Source organism: Myripristis murdjan, chromosome 3 (genome assembly GCF_902150065.1).
Source record: "Myripristis murdjan chromosome 3, fMyrMur1.1, whole genome shotgun sequence".
NCBI lineage: Eukaryota > Metazoa > Chordata > Actinopteri > Holocentriformes > Holocentridae > Myripristis > Myripristis murdjan.
Window position 1 is genome coordinate 38567002 of NC_043982.1, and position 23861 is coordinate 38590862.

The following is a 23861-nucleotide window of genomic DNA, read 5'->3' on the forward strand; positions in this document are numbered from 1 at the left end:
TTGGGCTGATCTGCCGTATTTCAACACAACAATTTAATTTTGCTTCCAGAATTCCCAAAACAAGAGAAACTGCACTGGAAACAAGTGGGATTATCATCCCGCTGGCACATTTGTTTACTTGTTTCAAGAAAAACAAGATTTTGTAACACCAACTGACATGTTAAAATAGAGATTCTTTTTTTTTTTTTTTTTTTTTGCAGCGTGAGGATTCAACACTAGGTAACAGACAGGTGGAGATGATGAGGGGAAAAAACAGATAAATGGGAAGGCACTACTGCACACAAATGCCCTGTGCTTTTTTAAAAAAAAAAATTTATGACTGTCAAGTAGCGCATCAAAAGCCACTAATATACTCCAGGGTTTTTCATTTCCACTGTATTTGCATCTCGTGAGTGTATGTGTGTGTGTGTGTGTGTGTGTATGTGTGTGTGTGGTTTCACCTTATTATTAAGCCTTGTTAAGTGATGCCCCCTGTTGGGCCAGACAATATTCCCTGTTGCTCCATACACACACACACGCATAAACACACACACATGCAGACACACACACAGAGTATGCAGACACACACACACACACACACACACACACACAGAGTATGCAGACACACACACAGCACATCAGGCCTTCAACTTATTGAGATGCCGGTTGTCTGGTCCAAAGCCGCCTACTCATCCGCCTTTTATCCTGCTGCAGGGCAGCTGTACCAAGCCAGCCCTGCTGTGTAGGCCAAAGAAGGTGTGAGGCACACACACACACACACACACACACACACACACACACACGCTAACATGGCTGTGTACTACATCCAATCCTCAGCGACTCTTGAGAGAAGAGATTACATGGTTATAACACAGGCCTCGTATAGTACGTGCATGCAAGTGTGTGTGTGTGTGTGTGTGTTTGCATTCGCACATGCATTCACAGGGGATAATAATACTTGACTTAGGCCCTACCTAAGCTGACCTCATCTATTCCGGGTAAGACCAGAACATGGATGTTCCCCAAAAGCCACTTGTTTTCATCAGAATCAAAATGTTATTTGATAATTTGCGATGATTCAAACTATCAGAGGCTTAGTTTTGTCTTAACAAACTATTCAGGGTCAGTTCACTGCGCTGGACGCTCTTGCTGCAGAGCACTTTGCCCTGAGCCCATCTGAATTCCCAGCACAAAAGAGTAGTAGTTCAAAGAGCAATAATTCAGTTTGTTCACCGACCAATACGCTGCAGATGGTTTATGTATAATAAGAATTAACTAATCCAGATTCTGTAGCATAGCCTTTGCAAAAAAAATGACCTTTCAAAGAAAAAAAATGAACACAAAGCTCAAACAAACACAAAACACAGATGCGTAAGACTCATTATGCTGTGTGCAGCCAAAGTTCATGATCACCAGGAACTGATATACTGAAACTGTTCAGGCTAATTATTTTAATGCCCTACATGGAGGTAATCTGCAAAATATATCATAAACATGCTATAATGTAGATATGCACGCCTTCCGGCAAGCATCTTTTGTCCCCATGCTAATTTATCTGACAATTGTCACTAGCCCTGTTGGAAACTCCAGTGATTATCAGGGTAGGTAGCAGTTATTTACAGCTGGTAACAACACAGGACCGCTTTTGGAAAAATGGAGATTGTTATGAATAGACTCTACATGCGGTATGGCAGTCGCAGTGCAGCAAAGAAGAAGAAGGACTGTTTTATTGGGACATTATGATGTAAATATGGACATAAATAAGAGTAAAAAAATAATGCACAACACATACAAATGATTAAAAAGTGATCGGTGATCGGTGATCAGTTGATCGTGATCAGTTAGTCTTGTCTCGGTGGCATGTTGAGGGTCGGGCTGGTCAGTAAAAATGAGGAATCTGGGTTTGATATTGTCTTTTAGAGTTGCTGTGAGTTTTTCTAAAGTGTGTTAACAGGTTGAGCCAGTGATTCCTAGCTAATTTAACACTAGGGGCTCTAGTTTCGCAGACCTGGTGAGGCGGGGGCGTAGCGCAGATGCGCTTCGCCAACTGGGTGTGGCCAGGCGGATTTTCCAAGTTTGGCACGCCGTTCTCGGTGGCGCAAGTACTCCGCCGTCCCTCCTACCGGGGGGTTTGACACAGCCGATTCACATTTAACCAATCAAATGAGCCCCTGTCCTCGCCTTTAAAATGCGCTGCGTGAATCACGGCGTAATGAAAGTTTACACAGCTGACATGGAGGTCTATTGCCACAGGCGGAGCAGAGCTCAGGAGACAGACGCGGAGCGGAGACCGGCGAGCAGTGCGGACACGTCACCAAAACCTCACAGGCAGGCCTCCGGAATGTCAGACACATGAACAATGCAATAAATACTGACAAAAAACACTTCAATGCTACGATCACAATCAGCACATACATATATCTCCATATCAACTGTCCCGTCACAGCTGATGTCAGATCAAAGGAGATTGGCACCGTTTGTGCTGATCGTGAGGTTTTGGTGATGTGCGCCAGGCAGCCAAACTTCCACTGCGCCGGCTCCGCTCCGCCTTGCGCTGAAAGTAGACGTGGTTTCAGATGGCGAGCTTTTGGCGCACCTCGGCGAAGCCTTTTGGCTTTTTCGCCGTTTCGCCGGTCGAAACTAGCTCTGCGCGGGGTTCGCCTCACTGGGCCACCCCGCGCTGCGCCGGGAAACTAGAGCCCTAGCTCTCCATCTTCAGGAGAATAATCTTAATAGCTGTGTATTAATTGCCTCAATCTGTTAGCACATTTCACCACTGTATTTATTTATTGAGCTGAGTGGGACACTGAAAGTCACATGTACATGCAATACGACCCTGCACCTGTGAATGCCATGCAGAACGATGATGCTACACCCTGTTCCAAATTGTTGGGTTCTAGATTAGTTATATGCAGTTTCAATATATCTACCAAGTAGCACTTTATTTCAGCTTTTAGTGTTGCTGTGCAGTGAGCTCTGGTGAAGCAGGCAGACATACGATCAGACGGATTCATTCACTCTTTGCATTCCTCCACCCAAACAGTCTTAAGAAACAGCTTATGCCACACATTTCAGCCATGTAGAGAAACAGTTCTCCAAGGTGTGTTGTGGCGAAGAAAGATTGTGGCAACAAACGGAAACATTTGATAGTGTTTTTTTTTTTTTTTTTTTTTAACAGTGAATTCTTTCTGCTGTCCCCCGACCCTCTGCTGTTGCTTCACAAAAGCATCATCCAGCCAGTCCTGCTGCACTGTTCCCTGTTTCTACTCCACGCTGACCTTCTCCAACAAGAACAAACTCAACAGGATCACACATGCTGCCTCCAAAATCATGGCAATATCCGATTTTGTTCTAGTAAATTTATGACTTTAATTTTGGAAGTTTTGAGGGGTTTTTTTCTCAGAATATTAACCCCCTGTCCTCAGCTCCATATTTTTTTTCCTGCCTACAGTGGCTCTAATACACCGTCGCACTTATCCCTACCGCAGCTCCTTCCTGGCAGGGCTCCCGCTCAAGCCTCTGCAGATGATCCAGAACGCAGCGGTGCGTCTGGTCTTCAAACAGCCGAAAACAGCACACATCACTCCGCCGTTCGTATCCCTCCACTGTTCGTATCCCTCCACCGGCTCCCAGCTGCTGCTCGCATCAAATTCAAGTCCGTGACACTCAGCAGCAGCAACCAAAACTGCTCCTACCTCTTTCAAGTGTACACTCCCTCCTGCCCCCTTTGCTCCACCATGGAGCTGCACCTGGTGCCTCCAGCACAACAAGAAGGCCCTAAATCACCAGCTTGACTCTTCTCCTCTGTGTTTCCTCTGTTCCGATGAGCTGCCAAACTCCATTCGATCTTTAAGAGTCTTTAAGAGAAGAGAGAATCTTTAAGACACGGCAAAAAACCCAGCTCTTTAGGGAACACCTTCTCACCCAAATGAATTGTGCAGTCCAAAAAAATAAAATCTGGGCCTCGTGACACTTTGTCGTTTTTGTTTTCTCCTGCACAGATCTTTGCTCGTGGTGTATCTAAGACTCATATGTGCGTTACTTTGGATAAAGACATCTGCCAGGTGTGAGTTGTACTGCAGTATATCCATCTGGAGAGTTTCAGTGTAATTTTGAAAGATTTCCAGTCTGTCTCCCTTTACCTTGACACATTGGAGGTGGATGGGTATTATTTTGTGGAACTAAAAAAAAAAAGCACAGATACCGAGATAATTTTATGTTTTGTTAGGAAAAATTTCCTGCCAGAGAACACCAGCAAACCGTATCTGTTGGCCCCAGACAGACAAGTATGAATGAGAGGCAGACAGATACAGTTTGAAGGTGCTCTTCTTCTTCTTTGTCCCCACACGCTGCGGATTATGATAGGTATATGTGTCACTGTTTTTAGAAAGAGCTACTGTATCCATCCAGAATTACTATCTTTGAGTGAATGTTTGGTTCAAACTGTTTCTTTGGCTATAATTTCACCTGAGTTTGCCAACACAAAAAAAAAAACGACAGTAGCTGATGTAGCAGTCATCTTTAATCGCTTGACTGTGTTTGTGGTTTCCTTTCTGTGAGTGAGGTGAGCAGGATATCGCGACAAAACATCTCTTGAAGTCCCGCATGTTCGCGGTCGGTCAAATTTAGACATTTTTTTTTACCACGAAAACGGGCCAGTTTCTCTCTCCGGTGCCACACAGAGTGGAAGCGGCTCCCTCAGCATGAGAGGCCGATCTGCACTGCCTCACTTTGACCTCAGGTATATTAGTCAGATTGGTTGTCACAATAATGATTTGTGTCTGGTGAGACCGTGATTAAATGAGAAACATTCCACTCGCTGTGGGGTACACGAGCACATGCGCGCGCACACACACACACACACACACACACACACATGCACACACACATGCACACAAAGGCTATCAGCCAGAGGCAAGAGCTTGTTGAATCAATAGACAAATTAACAAGACAAATGAAATCTGTGTGATTACAAAACCTTTGCAGAATGGGGAAAAAAAAGTTGTCTAGCAGGGGGTCAACGGAAGATTGGCGGATGTGTGTGTGTGTGTGTGTGTGTGTGTGTGTGTTAAACATCCAGGACAGTCTTCTAAAACAACTGGTTTGATGACTCTTTCCCAGCAGCAGGATAGCGTTTCAAACATATCGGATATTTGTTCATCTGGTGCAGCTAATCCGAGAGAAATGTGACTGATCACTGATGAGGATGAGGAGAAGAAAGTGGATCTAATGAGCACAACACGGGCACACACACTCACACACACACACACACACACTCACTTATTTTTGCATTACGGTCAATTTCCACAGAGCTGTTTTGCAGCTTTACCCCCTGGCCGAGCGCTGCAGCGGTTTTCAAATAGCGACTGCTGCCGGATGCGGAGCTCCAATACGTGTCGGCTGTGGGGCCGGCGAGCTCGTTGACAGATCGTTTGTACAAGAAGCTCTCCTCTCTCCTCTCTCTCTTTATTGCCTGCTGATTTGTATAAAGCCTGATTCTTGTGTGGGTTTGTGTATCTGTGACTCCTTGTGTACGTGTGTGTGTGTGTGTGTGTGTGTGGGTGTGTGGGTGGCTGTTTGTGTGTGTCAGTGTGATTTGTAATGCTGTTTATGCAGTCCATATGCTCTCCGTTGGACTCCTGCGTTCCCTCAGGCTGTCAGAAAAAAAGAGGACATTTTTCATATTTAAGAGCCCCCAACTCTGTGGGGGTTCAAGCCCTCCTGGCACACATACACTCCCACTTTACCCCTCTCTCTCTCTCTCTCTCTCTCTCTCTCTCTCGCTCTCTCTCTCACTTGGCCTCTTTCTCTCTCTTTGTCTAGATCGGAGGGGGAGGTAATGAATTAGGTATGAGGCGCGTAGATGAGGCCCGGTTGTGCGGACGAGCCCTTTAAGAGCAAAGTCTTGTCGTAACCTTAGTACAACCCGACCGTTTAAGAGATATGCCAGTTATAGCCCCTGATGAAAACGCTCGCATTTAGCCTCTCGGTCCGCTCCGTTCAGCGCTAACCTCTCCAGCCAGCCTCGCTCATCCCTTTCTCATGTGCTGATCTGTGCGATGATGAGTCTTTAAACTGCGTTCGGATCACTTCGACCCCTGCCGCAGCGTCAAAAAATTTAAAGAAAAGTGTTTATTTCGCTCGCCGGAAGGGAAGCGTCTGCATGCGTCGACGTGGGTGAGAGAGACTGTAGGAATTTCCTCAGCGCCTTGTTGGATTTCACATCAGACTACAGTTCAAATTGCTGATAGGGGTGCTGACAAGCCAGCAGATTCATTTGAAGTTCTCCGGTTTCATGTTTACATCCACACAGTTACGATGCTCCACGTATGCCACGTGTAAAATCCATATCCCATTTTGCAGTAACTGTGAGGGACATGAAGTTGCAAGCTGGGATATTCCAATATTAACCAGGACAATGTGTCTACAGTTGGATTTTGAGTGCTGTTATGCAGTTTCCACAATAACAGTACACTTTTCGCAATAGAGGGTGGCATGGGAGTGAAACTGTTTTCTCTTCCCGTTTAATCCTAATTTAATTCCTCCTATTGCATCCCAAGGCCGGTGACTTTTACCCCAAACCAAATCCATGTCTTTTACCCCTGATCCCATATCAGTCTCAATCATTTCATGTCTGCAGTTACAAAACATCTACCCAAACAAGCTTCATATGAATCAATATGTATCAGATGACAAATATGCAGATTTAAAGCAACTTTCTTACGATTATAGCATAATAACCACGAGGAATCCCCTGAGAAATATCATGAAAAATACTCTGCGGCCTTAGGGGTGCAGAGTATTTGGCAAAGCACGGATGATGTGTTTTCTATGCAAATTTAATCCGACCAAATATTTTCAAAAATTGTTTGTTTTCAGAAAAGCAAGCAGACAGACAGAGCGAGAGAGAGAGAGAGAGAGAGAGAAGGAAAGAGAGAGAGAGAGGGAGAGTTTGTTGTGTATTTTGAGCGATTGCAACATACATAAAATTTTGTGCATAGCAATATACTTGTCTTTTTTTTTTCTTTTCCTGTCCGATGTAGAGTTTATGAAGCAGATGCTGACAGTCTAATAGTTTATTCACATTTCGTTAGTTGCTTAGTCACACACACACACATGCAGCCATGGAGGAAGACATATAGAGTGCTTCTTAACACTAAACGAATAATAATGTTGCTACGTCGTCCACGGCTGCGCTGCTAGTCTTTTTATTCATTTGTTTATTTATTTACCATTAATAAGCGTGGGTGGGCGTTTTAAGTTGCTGGAGCGAGTGATGGTTGCAGGATCAATTCATATATTAGCTCTGAGTTAACATAAGAGACATTCATTGCCCCCGTCTCCCGCTCCTTCCCGAGGCTTCCGAGTCCAGATCCCGGCGTCACGTGCCCACACTGCCGCAGATCACCCTTACAACCGAGAAACACCGAATGGCAGACAGTAAATGGCAGCTCGTAAAGAAACAGTTCTTGCTTTCCGTAATGAAAGCACGAGCGGATGGCGGAGACCGCTGAGATGTGGGCAGCGTGTGAAGACGTGAGAGGCAGAGAGGCGGTCAGGTCGCAGTGGAAGCTATTAAGAAGAGCTTATTGTTTGGACCCAAAAAAGAAAAAAAAAAAATCAGAATAACAGAAGTGGATCAGGAAAGTGGCCAGCCTGGCAGTCTCCAGTAGACTTGAAGCTGCAGAGAAGGACGCTACTATAATAAAAGCCTCTTGTCATTGTTACATCTATTTAAGCCGGGCAAAATAAAAACTTCTTATTACAATGAAGCAGCAGAGAAGGACATGTTAGATAACACACGTCACTAGTGTGTATTTCTACATGTAACAGGTATTTGATTAACTTCCAGCACATCCTGAGTAGGACCATAGCCAGGACACGGCTCACGGCCAGGATGTTAATATGCTCGGAAACATGCTCGTGCCTTTATTTTTGGGACGTCCTAAGTGGGGCTAATGGCTTAATCCTTTGTGGACAATGTACGTTATTGTAGCAGACTTTGCTTGCTGTATGTTATCAGTAGTTGTTAAGCTGTAGTGGTGAGCCGTTATTGGGGGGGTTGATATTACTGCATCGCTTGCCAAGATGCTGACAGCTGGCCGGCATGCAACTGGCAGGAAGCTAGTTTTCACTTGTTACAGTAAATCAAATTCAAATAAGCTTTATTGGCAGGAGACAGAGGTGTTTGTTGCCAAAGCATTTGCAAGAATATGATGACCAACAAATAACCAATGAATATGAAACACAGGGACATTACAAAATCTTATTGGTTTGAATAGCGACATAGATGTTCATTGTTATAATGGACATACACTTTTGAAATAATGACAGTTAAATATAAATAATTGGACAGGTTTGGAGTCCAACAGTTTGGTAACAGACTTCACATCCTCACCCAGTGCTGTTGCTTGGCTTTATATTTGTGATAGGTTGGGAATATTTCTTTAAAATCGGGGTCATCTGGGAAATAGATTGAATTAATTAAATCCACTTGTTTTCTGTGTCTTGTATCAGGGTGTGTGCATGAGCCACAACACATTTCTCTCTCTCGTTCTCCGCTCCCGCCCCTTCCTGCTTGTCCTGTCGTCCATCCGTCATCATGTTGTTCTCCGCTCGTCACCTTCTGTTCCTCCCCCCTTTGTTTTGTCCCGATGTTTTTCATTTCTCATTTATTTTCCTCCCCGAATCTCATCCGACCTGTCATCTGCCACCTCTTAATCTGGCCTCCTTTCCGCCTTCGTTCGCGCTCACACTTTCTCCTCTCCTCTCCTCTGTGCTCTTTAACGGGCTCGCTCGTCTCTCTCCTCCTCTTCCTCTCATCTTTCTCCTCCACAGCCTCCCCGCGCTGTTTCTCCTCCTCCGTCTTGCTTTTCGGCTCCCTCTCACTCGCTTCCTCTTTGCTCTCTCTCCTCCTCGTGGCCCCCCCCACCCACCGCTTGCCTCTCCCTTTTCCTCTGATCTCCTTCCCGTCTCGCTGCTCCTCGGCTTCTCCTCCCTTTCTCTTTGTGACCCCCAAAGTCTGTCTCTATCTCCGGAGAAAATGTCACGTCAATCTTGACAAGAGTCCTTAGCCCTGCCAGACAATCTACCTGTTAACTGCTTGTGTGTGTGCAGCCATCGGTGTGTGAGTGTGTGTGTGTGTGTGCACGCGCAAGTTTTCCTGCATGCACCCGTTTGGCATACACGTGTGCGCTTGCGAGCGAGCGTGCGCGGCTGTGTGTTAGCAGGGCTGTGAAAAGGTCTTTTCAGTCAAGCTCAGGCAGGTGTTCTTTGTGCCACTGACTGTCTGCCAGCTCCCACATATCTCTGGTATTCTGAGACCATCCCAGTGGGGCTGTAAGGGGGGGGGCGGCAAGGAGAGGAGGGGTGCAGAGAGAGAAAGAAACCCCCGGGGGGGAGGAGGAGAGGAGTGACTAAGCCTAACGGATGGATGGCTAATGACTGAGATGTCTGAGGTGGAGGGGGGAAAAAGGTGAGGGGTCCATATGGGACGGCGAATGAGAGCATAACTGAACGAGAGAGGCGGGCGAGCCAGAACCGACAGTGAATAAGTTCAATGAAAGGGGACAATTTTGGATTGAATTGATATATGAAATTTACTCAGTTACTTTGGTCAATTGTCTGACCTCGGCTGGTGTATTAGAATTAATTGGATCATTCCCTGAAGTGCAGCACCAACTCATCTTGCAGTCGGAGCAGGCTAAGTCAACTTCCAGGTAATTGAAGGAAAGGTGAGAGGAGAAGAAAGGCTAACAACAAGCGTGTGCTCGCTGTGGCTTAAATAATGACTTTGCTATGGCTCCGGGAATTTATTTTGTAACCTGTTTCAGAAGGAGCATAATGAAGTATGGGTCAGTCTTCATCGAAAAGGCGCATCGCTCTGAGAATATCAGATGTAGCCTTGACAAGGCAATTAGAGTAGTGCAACATCTCTTGCGGCTGCCGCTGCCCAAGCTCCTCCAGGTCAAGGTTAAAGAGGTGGATAGTGCCGTACATAGAGACTCATGCAAACAGAAACAATTCATCTCTGTGTATGCCACATGCGAGCCTGCCTCAAAAGTTGGTTGCACGACTGCAGAGAAAATACAGCAAGGTGTCAGTAGCAAGTGATTATGAATTCTCTGACTCCAGCGCGATGATCAAAATGTCAGTTATGATGAAAAAAATACATAACGAAAGAGTGAACGAAGGCGGGATGTAAAACAGAGAGTCTGGGGATAAAAGAGTGCTGATAGACAAGAGTGGCATTGCGAGAGGTTCAGCGGGCGGGATGACGAAAGCTCAGATGAAGTCAGACGCGCACCAGATTGAAGAGCAGCTGGAAGGGAACTCGACTCTTGTCAGAACCTTTTGACTTCCAACTTCTGCCATTTCAAGCCTGAAGAAAAATGCCACGGCGCAGAAGTTCATGAAACTCGCACTCCGAACCGCGGCCTCGCCTGTAGTTTCTCGACATTTCGTGCCATTCAGGTTATAAAACATCCTGAACTTGTGAGAGCAGGAGAAGACCAGGAGAATCCTCGCTCCCATACCGAAACATAAAACCAAATACCGCAGTGGCAGGCAGTTCAAACCCTAAATCTGGAAACGGCGCTGCAATGATCAAGCATGACTCATCAGGATGGGGTGCAATGTGGCAAAAAGTGCTAGAAATATTTGCCTTTTTGTGTCCTGTATCATCAAGGGGTTAAGATGCCTAGAAATGAGAAGGCGCTCTCATTACAAAGAGATTTCACAATAAACCATCAATAATATACATTTGGAGCAACTGGAATCATTTTGCAAAAGACTAAATTGTCATTAATTATACGATATATGACCTATAGTCTTTCACAAACCCCCTAAATGTGGACATTTGAATTGCACTGATGTTGGACTTCAATGCAAACACCACAGCACAAGCCACAACACTATCATCCTAAATCTTTAAAGTGCACTCTGTCTTTGTGAACTTTTTAAGTCAGCCATGCATGATGATGGATTGCCACGTCCTGGTTGGTAGACATGTGCTCCCATAATGCTTTGCATACGGTGCCGAGCACACAGGCAGTCTTAACCGCTTCATTAACTTTTAATTTCCCATTTGAATAAGTCAGAAAATAGAATAATAACTTTTTTTTTCCCTAATATGTTTGTTGTCTGCTACGAGAGGTGAAGAAATAATAATTGCATTGCACCAGGCTCTGTGCAGAAATCCTCATTAAAAGCAAGAGAATGAAAAGGTAGATAGCTTGACTACCGAGGTTGTTTCATACATTCATTATAAACTGTAAAATTTAGTCTGAGGTATACGCTGCACAAAACATTTAATATATTCACATACTGTATTTCCTCGAATAAAAGTTGCCGCTGAATTAAAAGCTGGGTCTTCAGTAACGGCTGGGGATGTGGTCGACACCGTCAAATAAAGGCCAGTCCCCAAATACAGGCTGGGGATAAAACAAGGGTGGGTCCTGTATCCATTTTTCTTGATGTTTTCATCACCAAAATCAAGCAGCCACTGGTTTCCAGCCATGAAAAGCTCCACAAAGCCTTTTGGATGTAAATGAAGGTTTGATGAATGCCTTCAAACTAGTCACCATTAAGTGGTTTGCCAGTGTATTACACTAATATTGATATTTTTTCTGAAAATTAGATACGCTTCAGTGACATCCAGCTCTGGTATGATGGAGATGATGGAGTATGATTGATAACATATTTATTGTTGAATTTGCTGCAGTTGTCAGTGGAAGTCTTTTACTTGAATTCATTCTTTGTGTGTGTGTGTGTGTGTGTGTGTGTGTGTGTGTGTGTGTGTGTGTGTGTGTTTATCCTTTAAGGTAGTCACACCCACTGCATTTACAAGCATATTAGTAATTAGATTATTCACCACGTACGGGCAGTTATCTGATTTATCAGCAAGAAAGCTGCTTTCCATAATCAAAGGGATTAAGTGAAATCGGGTTTAAGCACCTAGATTTCTTCTGGACAAAACACAATTACTCGGATTTCTGAACAGCTTCTAAATTTGGGGGGATGGCATGTGTGCTTGGGTTTTGAGTAATCAGAGTAAAGTAACACATGTAAATATGTTACCTGATTTACCATAACACAATTACTCACAATAATCTGATTTACTGTGTGCAGGTAAATGTAGTAACTGAGAATAAATCCCTTTTCCAAGTGAGCACTGGCCAAGAAAGGCAACACATATTAAAAAAAAAAGAAAAAAAGATTGATAACACTGAAATATAAAAGCACTTACAACATCAGAATAGTTACAAAAGTCTGTAGTCATGCTTTCCAAAATCCATATAGCCTCTGTAATTTGGTGTTTAGATCCAAAATTTGAACGAGCTGCGCAAATTGCAGGTGTCCCTGCAATTTATTCCAAAATGATGGAGAATTACAACAAAAGGCTGTCTCGGCCAGGTCTGAGTTTACACGTGGAACCTGAAAATGGACGACGCTGTTTGAACGTGATTACTGAACTTGAAATGTGAATACAAATGGCTGTGGGCGGTGGAAAACCAGTGATAGCTTTGTATATTACAGTGTTCCAGTATGAATTTGCCTCCGCACTCAAAGTGGAGGCCGAGCAGTCGTTTGATATAGTTCACAATGATGACTTAATGAGACTTTTTGAATGTCTATATGCTGTTGTAGAGGCTTTTTGAGCTGCCAAGAATACAATGCTGAGGGAAACACTAAAGTGTTATTTTTTTTTTGGTAAGAAAACTGCCAAATTTAAATAAATAGTTGAACAACCTATTAGCGATAGACAACTTCAGTTGAAAATTCTTGTCAGCCTTTAAAAACCCATTAGCATTCAAGTTGCATTGATATCCAGGGAGCTAATTCTCTTTCTCTGTCTCTTTGTCAATCTGACTCTGTCCATCCAGAGCTAATAGATGGGACCCCAACCCTGAAAATCAACCATGGCTCCGGCACATTGGTGTTACAGTTGCCTGGCAACGTGAACGTGGCAGACAGGAGGTGGCATCGGCTGGATGTCCGCAGCAACAGCAAGGTGGGACACTTTGCCCGTTCAACACAAAGCACCATTTATTTATCCAGAACAGTTCTAGGCATATTCACACTGAGCTTGACCTGCACATGGAAAAAACACCACTTTTTTTTGTGTGTGTGTTTTTGTCATTCAAATGGATCAATGTGGCATCAACAAATTTTTCCAACGTATTTTAATACATTCAGGACATTCAACAATCAGATGCTATCAGTGCTATTTTTGCTTCTGCCTGTCCATTTTAGAGTGCAAAAACACAAAACAAAAACAGAGCCAGCAGTGAGGGATTAGTGTTTCCACGGGAAGGACGGTGCTGCAGATATAGACCGGGGCATAATGGACGAGTTGAGGCCTGCCTACATGTTACAGCAGAAAGTCATGCTGAGACTCTCACAGGATCACAGACCACAGTCTCTAATTGAACACACTTATTTGGTGTAAGCAATTAGAGACAGTTTTCAGTGCCGTGAAAGATTAACACATTTGACAAACATTTTCATCCAGGAGTAACAGCAGGGGGTCTCCAGTGATTTAATGCCATCGACCACCAAATACACACATTACGGCCCACATGACTCTGTTTGATCAGGTTTCATCTCAGTAACTTGCCCCTGAGGGTCCCTGGAAGCACTTTAAAGGATCATCCTTTTTGCATACTGAGCCCATTTACTACCCTGCATCCACTTAATACTTTACATTACTACCCACCATTTTCCCCAACACGCCATACATAGATTAACATAAATAAATATACATACATTTTACATACACATGTATTTCTCTTGCCTCCCAGCCAAACATGCATTCCCATTTATTTCATTATGGCAGCAAAGATCAGCGTGCAGAGACTTGAAAGTTGCTTGAGATATGCAAGGAAATCAAAATGAACATCTTGTGCTTTTTGTTGGCAGTTACTTCATATCTGCATGTGATTTGGTTGAACGTGCACATTTAGTTGAAACAACTGTTGAAACATTCATTAATAATAGTTTTTAGGCATGAGCTGAGAAGGTAGTTACGGCAGCATGCTCCCACCCGTCAGCCACCAGTGTTAATTAAGTTTGAATGTTCTCTATTCAGGTCTCTGTTTGTGCTAATCTTTGCTCAGTATTGAGTTCCTTTTGCTCTGGAAAAGCCTTTGTTTCTGTACCTTTGCCTGCCCTGTCCTGCTGTTACCTGATCTCTGTGTTGCTGACCCTGGCTTGAAGTCGACTAGATTCCTGTCTGCTGTATTATCTCTGCATTTATGTTCACTCCCTCTCCTTGCATCACTTAGATCTGAAGGCAAACATAAATGCCCGTCCCCACTCTGCCCACAAACGCCTCACTTTCCTCCGTTGCTACTTCAATGTCAGACCAGTGTCTGTTTGTAGTTGTGCCTCTTTCACCTAATCCTTTAATGGTTTCATGGCGGGAAAACGTTTATCTATCGATTTTCATGCACATAGCACATATTTGCATTTTAGAGCATCACGCTCATTTCACAAAATTTCAAGAGACCGGGCTCCGGGATGACTAGATCAAGTCCGTGTGTGTGTGTGCAATCGATGTGCCTCCATAACAAGCACTTTCCAAACTGTTGAATTCAAAACCACGCTTTTGCTGTGACAGAAACATACCACTTTTTCCCCTTTATGAATAAAAGCAAACAGCTTCAGGGTCAGCCTCACATTCACACACATGCACACATATAAACAGAATACGTCTGCTCCAAGCAGTGACATGAATGCAACGATGCACGTAGACTTTTACCTTTGTTAGTAGAACTGTGTGATTCTGAATCTCATCTTTGTTTATTCAGTGGGCCTGAATGGTCCGGAGTGTTAGTCTGGGTTGGTTGAATAGTAACTTGAGACCAAAAGCATCAAGGGTAAATGCTTTTCAGTAGCCACGACTAAGTGTTTATCTCGCACTACAATACAACCAAATCCGTGTATCATTCGTTCTTTCTATTTTCAATTGCCAATCAAAAATTAAAAAATGAAAAAGTGACTGGTTATTTTGTTATTTGTTTTTTAAACTAACACCAAAATCCAAAATATGCCTGGATTTTCATAGTTCAATTTTAGGCTCGGATCAAAAATACGAAATGGAAAAACGGGAATCAGGACTGAATTTGATTTTATTATTTAATTGGTCACTGTTGGGTCACAGTTTGGTTGGGTTTCCTGTTTCGTATCTGCTTTTCCTCAGTGCTTAAATGGCAATGTTGTCTGAAAATTGATTTGTCTAGTTAGCTAGACACGGAAACACTGCATCGAAACGCTCAGCACTGAGGACACGATTTGAGGGACAGCAGATGAGCTGAAATGCACTGCTTGCCAGGGTCTTTGTGGTCAACCAGCAGCTTCCAGCCGCTTTCAGCAGCTTTTATCCCTCTGCTGGAGGAAACCTACAGACCAGCGCTGGCAATCAGACTTAGCTGGTCAGGATGTAGGAGACCTATTCCACCGCCGCCTAAAGACAAAGAGATGATGGAATATCTCAACAGGATATTCCACCTGGCAACACAATCAGCAATGGCAGCCAACTACCTGGGGCTGTCAGGTGTTTCCCACAGCTGATGGCAGGCACGACTTTGTTTTCAGCTGGTGAGAGTGAGTTTGCATCCCTGTGGCTGTGGGACATGGTGAAAACATAATTAAGTGCAGACTAGAGAGAAAACCTTTTATAGGGCACTGGGCAATAGGGTGAGTAGGCTCGACCGTGGCATGCATGCAAATTTCAGTGTGTCTGAGGAACTTATTAAGTGGTGAAGCCAAGAGAGCCATGCAGGAGTCTCAGAGTGATCACAGAACTAGAGTTACCATGTGTAACTCATTTGTTCATGTCTAAATCAAAGTGTGTGATGCCTTAACATAACATAACATAACCCAAGTGAGATCTGCTGTAATGGTAAATAAAACTGTGGGTGAAGCAGGACCTTCATTTGGTGATCATCATAAGAAGATAATCACAAGGTAAAGAAACAGTCTAAACAGGAATCAATTCTATTTTGAGGGAGGAATTAATTTATGCATTTTCCTCTCAAGGGACTACACCCAGTTTTGGAAATTTGCCCAATATGTGACAAGAGTCCTGGTAGCAAAACCATCTGTGTCTGGTAAATAGCTCTATCTAGTGCACATTTAACACTTTAGAATAGAGCATGTTGAGTAATCATGTGTGCTTAGCGTTTTCCAGAGTTTGAATACAAACCATTTAGTCATCACAATTTCATTTTTTTAATCTTGTGGCCTGTATAGTCATGCATACCAATAACTGAGGCTGTCTGGTTGACTTTACTTGCTTCCTGTGTAAATAAATGTGATTGAAAATCTTGTGGAGATCTTCTGCTACTGAAAATTGGTTAAATGCCGATTTTACTGATTCCAAAACATGCCCAACATGTTTAAAAGCATGTCGCTTCCCATCCAACCTTAGAGATGAAACAGGTTTTAACTTTTTGGACAGTGGTAATCATACGTAACATACTGTAGGTGTTTGGATGTACGCTGGACAAAAGACACAGAGATGATTTGGTCCGTCTTCCCTCTTTGATAAGGTGAACAACGGACCCCTCTCCCTTTAAAAGAGCTTATTATCATTTAAGTTCATCTGAAAAGGTGGGTAAACAGTTCGAGGGGTTGTTCTCCACTTCATTCATGAGAGTGACGCTTTATGTATATTACTTTTATCATGAACTACACAGAAATATGGAAGCTCCCATGAGAGGAAAAAATAGTCCTGGATGGTGGAAAAAAAAAATGTTTATATCTGTTGCCGAACCACATGCTGAATCATCTTTCCTTGTAAACACTTTACTTGCACAATTATGACAGCATGCTGTTGTAAGGTCTAAAGGCTTGTTTTTGTTGGTACATTAATAGGAGACAGTAGGAGGTGGCTGAAATACTCAACAGTAATGAAAGAGACGCGAGCCATGAAGGCAGCTGCCACAATAGTAATAATGACAAGAGAGTGCTTGCCCGCAACAGGAGGTGCTCTCATGGTAATGATGACAAACAGGGGTTATATCATGCCCTTTTATGTGTGTGTGTGTGTGCTGTCCAGGAGGTGCGTTTCACCCTGGACCGCTGTGCAGGGGCAGCAGTGATGGAGATGGAGGGACTGGGCAGCTGGCTGACCACTGAGGATCACTCCTCCTGTGAAGTTATTGGTGTCACACCTAACACCGACAGGTAAACACACACACACACACACACACACACTTGTGCACACATACTTGTTCACACTCACATATATTTTTGCCTATAGCAGATAGGTCTCAGTCGGTATATGGCGATGCATGAGAATGTACTTGAGTAACACTTGAGCTTAGTGACGTGCTCACATTCACCACATCAGTTTCTGTTTATAGGCAGAGCCTCAATGCTTGAACACTGTCTTGTAAATGAACAGTAGATGATGATGTTGGGATAGTCGAGGACTGGATCCCTTGGACTCCAGAAGCCGGTGGTGGAGTGACAGCAAATCAATGTTTTTTTGATGTTTTTTTTTTTTTCTTTCTTTTTTCTTTTTTAAATGGAGGTGATGGGGTGGAGGAGGGTCGAGCACTCAGGCTACAAAGACGGAGGGATGGAAATCAGCTGAGATATTTAAAGTTCAGGCTCGTTCAGGGCTAAGCGTGGAGAACTACAGAGGTGCTGCGATTGTGAATGAGAGGCAGAGCTCTAGCAGCGTGGGAAAGCTTAAATGATGATGGAGCAGAGGAATTCAAAAGTGGGAAAGAGATGATCTTCATTGTCGAACTTTCACATAACCTTCGTTAATAACTGACCCAACACAGATGGCATGATGTTACATGGAGGCCGGCCACATCCGCGCGGTGATGGTTTTTCTGAATCACAGTTTCAGCTCCTGTCCACATGAAAGACACATTTTTGGTCACTGAAAATACAACTTCAGAGTGGATTTTTTTTTTTTTTTTTTTTTTTTTTTTTGAAGACACTTTTTCTTTTGTGCTTTATACAGTGAAAATACTACAACTCGATAACGCTGTCATCACAGACAAGGGCTTTGCTTTCTTGCACATGCAATATTTTCAATATTTTCCATTATTTTTAACCATTTGTGTTCAGTTGTAACTTTCAATAGGAACTATCCATACGAACCACTCACCTTGTTTTTGTTATCCAGCGTAATCTTCTGCACAGATCTGGACATTTTCAGGGTGTATTTGTACTTGCAACAAACCACTCTAGTGATTCCTCAGCTTCTTTGTCACTTGCGTGTTTTTCCATTCTCATTGGTACAGAGAAATTTTGGAAAATCCTTTTGTGTGGACAGATTTGTTTGTCCTAAAAACGGAGAAATGTGCTTTTCAAAAGTAGACCTGCCCTGAGACGTTTCTTGCGCAGATCTCAAACATTGACGGGAATCATCAGGTTTGGTGCCAGTCCATCAGAAGAGCAAGGGCTTATCTTAGATCCACCATTTTGCACCTGTTGCACCTCTTGGGAATGCAGGGTTTTGGCCTTGAACCCCAATTTGTCTGATATCCTAAATTATAAAGTCGTGAAGAAGGAAATACTTGAGCTCAACTATAGGGAACTGTATACTTATTTAAATCAATCAATAAATAAACACTTTCTTATAAAGGTACACTTATTAGCCATTAAGTACATGTTTATTAGTGTGAGTATGTCTGTGAAGCTTCTCAGTCCTCCAGGTCGTGGTTATCGAAGGAGGGTTGATGCATGAACAGCTGGACTTGGTTTTCGATACTTTAAGACGTTTCTCCTCTCATCCTAGGGGGCTTCATCAGTTAGACCGGTGGGAAGTCCCAGGTATTTAACCTCTCTGGGGTACTTATCCAGGTCATTGATACCACTTGGTGTCATTAGAGTGAGTCAAAGAGTGAATCGTTCTTTATTCTCCTATGGAAGGGATGAAAGAACAGCATTGAAGGTTGGGGATAAGTGCTGCCTTATGCCTAGATCCGACTACAGGACGTTTAAAATCCTAACCAAATATTAAATCATGTTGCATCGCTCACGTAAGGGGAATCTTCACTGATGCTCTTCGCTCTCATCGCAAACATGCACACACTGCACGATTTGAAGATGATGCCGCATCACACACACTGCAGGACATTATTAAGAGTACCGTGCCAGAGGGAGGAATTCACCACCTCACGTGATCTCATGGGGAAGCAGATGTAAACAAAATGGAGGCTGCTTTCGTGATGCTTTGCAGTGAGAGACAAAAAAAACCAAAAAAAACAAAAGCAGAAGGCTAAACGAGCCAGATTCACTCTGGTTGTGGAACGAGCTTTGTCTGCTTGGCATTTCGCCCCGCTACATTTCCTTTTTCCCGCGGTCCATATCTGTGATTTTCATAACTTCCTATTGGATGTCGGGGTATTGATTTGGCCTGTTGCGCTGTGATTGGCTGGGAGCTACACACTCACTGCCCAAAGGCTGATGGTTTCTCTGTTTTAACATGGATAGCATCCTTCACTCCTCTTTCAAACCATCTGTATGATATGTATGTTCTTGTTCTGGAAGGAGTGTTTCTTATCCTTCAGGTGTCGGCAAACTGCTGAGCCTGAGAAGCTGATCCTCCTGTGTTGAGCCATGAGTTTGTTTAAAGATGGTTTTGCAAGTGCAAACACAGAGTCCGGGAGACAGGGCTGCTGCAGAAGTGATGCATTTACTGAGGGAGAGGCGAAATGGGCTGCTGAGCCAGGCGAGATCCAGAGGCAGGGGGACTGAGCAGGAGACCGAGCTGGGCTGAAGTGAGTCCGGGCTGAAGAGCAGGGCAGACGAGACGAGGCGCGGTGAAGAAGGCAGGGGCCGGAGAGCAGAGCAGACAGAACCGCGGGGCTGAGGAGGGCGGGTTCAGGCTGGGGCAACAAGGCATCAGGCAAAATAACAAAATACTCGGCAAGTAAGAACGGCTGAAAGTGCAGCGCTGACTGACCAGAAGCTGCGATCTAGCGAGGTGGAAATGGTTCGGCTGGGTATATATCGGTGTGGTAGGCTGCAGTTTTGGCTGCAGCTGGTGGGGCTCTGCGCCGACTCCGGCACACCTGTTTCCACTCCGACAATCACACACACACACACACACACACACGGGAGAGAGAGGGAGAGAGCCAAACAATTAGGAAGACACTGAATGGGATGTCGATGGAGTGTCAGGGGAGACAACCGGAGCAGATGTAACAGGTTTACTATCAGTGAAACTACTACATATTATTATATTAAGATTACATTAAGATAAACCTCTATTAAGCTAACATGAACTGTAACACATGTTACTATGCGGGAACGGTCTGGGGAGATGCGTAAACACAGTTTCCGATTTTAAGTGTTGGGTAAACAATGTTTACGTGCAATTACCCTGCCTTCCTCATGGCTGGTCGCTTGCAAATGTCAGACTAACTTTATTATGATATTCACTGTCAAAACAATACTAAGATGAACTCACAGCCAACAGCACATGCGGCTCATGAAATGCATCTCTGCCAGTGTTATCTAAAACCAACCACCAGCCGCATTAACTGGAAACTTCACAACAAGAGAGTTCATCTGCAGGCATGATCCCATATTTGCTTGAACTTTTATTTCTTTATGATTGCTTTTCATTTGTTGCACTTTGTAAGCAGTTCGTGCACCATTTCAAATTAAAAGTTGCCTCCCCCCCCCCCCCCCACACGCCCACCCCTATCTCAGCTTGTCCTCATTTGAGTTAGCTGCGACTGGCTGGTGTGTGGGCTCGTCTTCCCTTTTGATGGTTTTTTGATCTTCATTTCAAATGAATCTAAAGATTTTCATCACTGGAGTCAGTTTGTCATCACATCTTGCAAAATGTCATGGCAGGCCGCGCCGTTTTAATTTGTGCTTGACATTGCAGAGTTTGCCAGTGAACATGAACTTAGCCAAGTGCACGTGTGTTACGTGTGAAAGAGCTTATGAAACAAAGGCGAAAGCTGCAGGAAAACTTCGGTGGTGGTGCTCTGGAGCGTGGAAACGACTTTGAATGTTTTTTGAAACATCAACAGTTTGCCGTGTATGACATGAATGTAACACACGCACACATCGGTGGGTTGACCTTTTACTGATTCACTGGATTATATAACATAATCTTCAGCTGTGTGTGTGTGTGTGTGTGTGTGTGTGTGTGTGTGTTACAGACACTTGAACATGAGCCAGGTGCTGCAACTCGGAGGTGTGAACGAGGACATTCCCTACGTCTACCCTCAGCTCCAGCACAAACACTTCACCGGCTGCATCCGCAACCTCATTGTAGACAGCAAGGTAACACACACACACACACACACACACACACACACACAGACACACACACATATCGTGTAGTGTGTTACAATACATGCAACGGTGTTACATAATATCAATCACAAATTAAATGTAAATGTATTCCGATAAAGATAGTGAGAAAAATGTTGTTGTTGTGAAATTACAATTACTAATTAAAATGTTGGTGAGTACAAAATTACATCTTTCTTTTTCAATAAAAGGCCAATATTTAGGATTTAAGATTGATTCCGTTGCCTATCATATTTTAGCCATGTGAAGGACTATTTTTTGCACATTTCTAGATAATTCAGGTCAACAAAGCTGCTGGAGGAGCATTTTTTCTTTTTTCCAGCACTGCAAGCTAGTTACACACTTTTCCATTTTCTGATGTCCTTTTAACAAAAAATGCTAATCCCTGTCATTCTTTAGCCACTTTAACTGTAAGTAGTTTGTCACACAAGACAGTTGTTGGATAGGAATCACTAGAAGAACACTAAAATGGTAAATATGACTGAGAAAGCCCATTCCTTTGGTTGTGTTTTAAAATAAAAACACTGCAATATTTATTTATCAAAACTTTAATCCGAATTGATAGTAATCCGTGTTGAGTGCTGCTATGAGGCTCAGACTGCTTGGTTTAAATATTTTGGACTTTTTAGCTTTGCTTGGTTTAAAACATTTGTTGGAAAAGTCAAAACGTAATGAAATATAATGTCACGGCTCTTTGATGCAGTAATTAAAACACCTGTACTTATTACATTTTTCACATTGTAACTATTAAACCTGTAGCTGATTGCATTTCCAAAATAAGCTTCCCATCAACAACCAGACACCAGTGACGTTTGCAGGCAGGCGGTCAAATTCTCAGTCACACCTTTCAACTCAACAATTCCCACTCGGGCCACGTAAGAGATGTTTTTCATGTTTGTTACAGTAACTTTAAAGCACCTTTATACGTCTTTGCACGTTTCCAGGCTGAAATGCAATCCTCACCTTTTCTGCGACCAACTTTTCTGTCAAGTAACCCCCTACCGCCCCGTCGCAGTGAAACATCAGGGCTCCAGAGCCTCAGCCTCAACCAAACTCCAATCATTTCTGTCTGACCACAGGTTTCAGGTGTGATGGCCCTTTGTGAACTCAAGCCATGAGAGTTTGACTGAAAAAAAAAAAAAAAAAAAAAACTTTTTTCCTTTGTCATTTCTGTCTGAGCGTGATATAATCCTGTGTAAATAGGTAAGAGATGTTGACCCAGCCAGCACAAGAGCCAGTTTGGATTTGTTTGAGATTGTTTGAGTTTATTCCTCCTGTGATTTCCAACAAGTAAAACGAGAAAAATGTAGTGTTATGTGCGTTATAAAAGATGTTTCACTCATTATTCAAAAAAAAGTAATACATCATTTGTTATTTATTTCAGACTTGCTGCTTGTTACTCATTTTAGAAGTAATGTTTTTAATCTGCTAATTACTTCCCGGGGAAGCAGTAAATTGCCAACTGTGTCCTCTCTTACCTTCAGACATCAGATAAGTCAGTTCCCTCTCCTGCGAGTTGAGGGATGAAGGAGAAATATGGGTTGTTTGGATCATTTAACTTGATCTTCAGAGAGGGCGATGACTGAAGTCTCATTTGGAACTGTAACATTACTGCTGAAATTAAAATAATCATTTGTGTTCAAACACAAAATAGATAGGAGAGGTGTTAATATGCCTCAGTGAGGATTACCTCCCTTAACAGAGCATTAGCGGGCAGGATGGAGAGGGGATTTGAGCTCAGCCTTATTGTGAAACATTTAACATGGTGAACATGGCACCAATGAAGAGGAGCTCACACCTTCATCCTCACCACCTGGTGGAGAGAGAGAGAGAGAGAGGGAGATGGTCGAGAGAGGTAGACAGTGAATGGTGAGAGAGCAAGTGCAGCACAAATGTTTTGCAAATGGTTTTGACTCACAGGAACCACAAGAGGTTTTCATGGCATGGGCTTAAGTGTGCACCAAAAAATTAGGCTCAGTAATATTTCAGAGCAACACGCGCATGAGTGAAAACAATATGATGGGGCTTTTTTTTATTATTATTATTATTTTATTTTATATTTATTCACTGGGTTCTGAATCAAAGAATACAAACTGTAGGCTGGGGTATCTCTGCTCTCGGTTTGAAATTAACACCTGCCAATCCACCAAATGCAGGTAAAAATTATCTCTGGCATGTAACACTACAAAAATGACCGGCCGCCTTGGCAGGTTATTAAATGGTAGAAAATACAGATTTTCAGCACAAACTGCAAATATTTAGAGCAGTTTCAGTACAGCATCAAATCGCCTCTCTCATTCTACTCCTTCTATTGGGAATGGGTGTGTCCGACAGTGACACTACACACACACACACACATAGACGCACACACAGCAGCAGCAGCAGCCTCACCTATCATTGAAATTCAAGTCTCAATTTGTTAAAAAAGAAAATGGATTTATTGGATTTATTCTGTTTATTGTGTTTTGTTTTGTATTATTTTTTTGTATTGTTTATGTTTACCTGGCCAGGGACTGTAGCGTTCTAATACAAAGCATCTCCTGTCATTGTTTGAAAAATGAGTTGCAATTGAAACTCAGGAT

General features: G+C 43.3%; 1 protein-coding gene across 1 annotated transcript in view; it reads left to right on the plus strand.

The window, feature by feature from the left end:
• Window positions 1-23861, plus strand: part of LOC115376252 (neural-cadherin) — a 376719-nt gene that overhangs the window by 294918 nt on the left and 57940 nt on the right. Inside the window, exons 28-30 of the mRNA XM_030075748.1 lie at window positions 12864-12991; window positions 17042-17169; window positions 21126-21249. Of these exons, the coding sequence (XP_029931608.1) occupies window positions 12864-12991; window positions 17042-17169; window positions 21126-21249 (380 nt within the window). The remainder of the gene's footprint in view (window positions 1-12863; window positions 12992-17041; window positions 17170-21125; window positions 21250-23861) is intronic.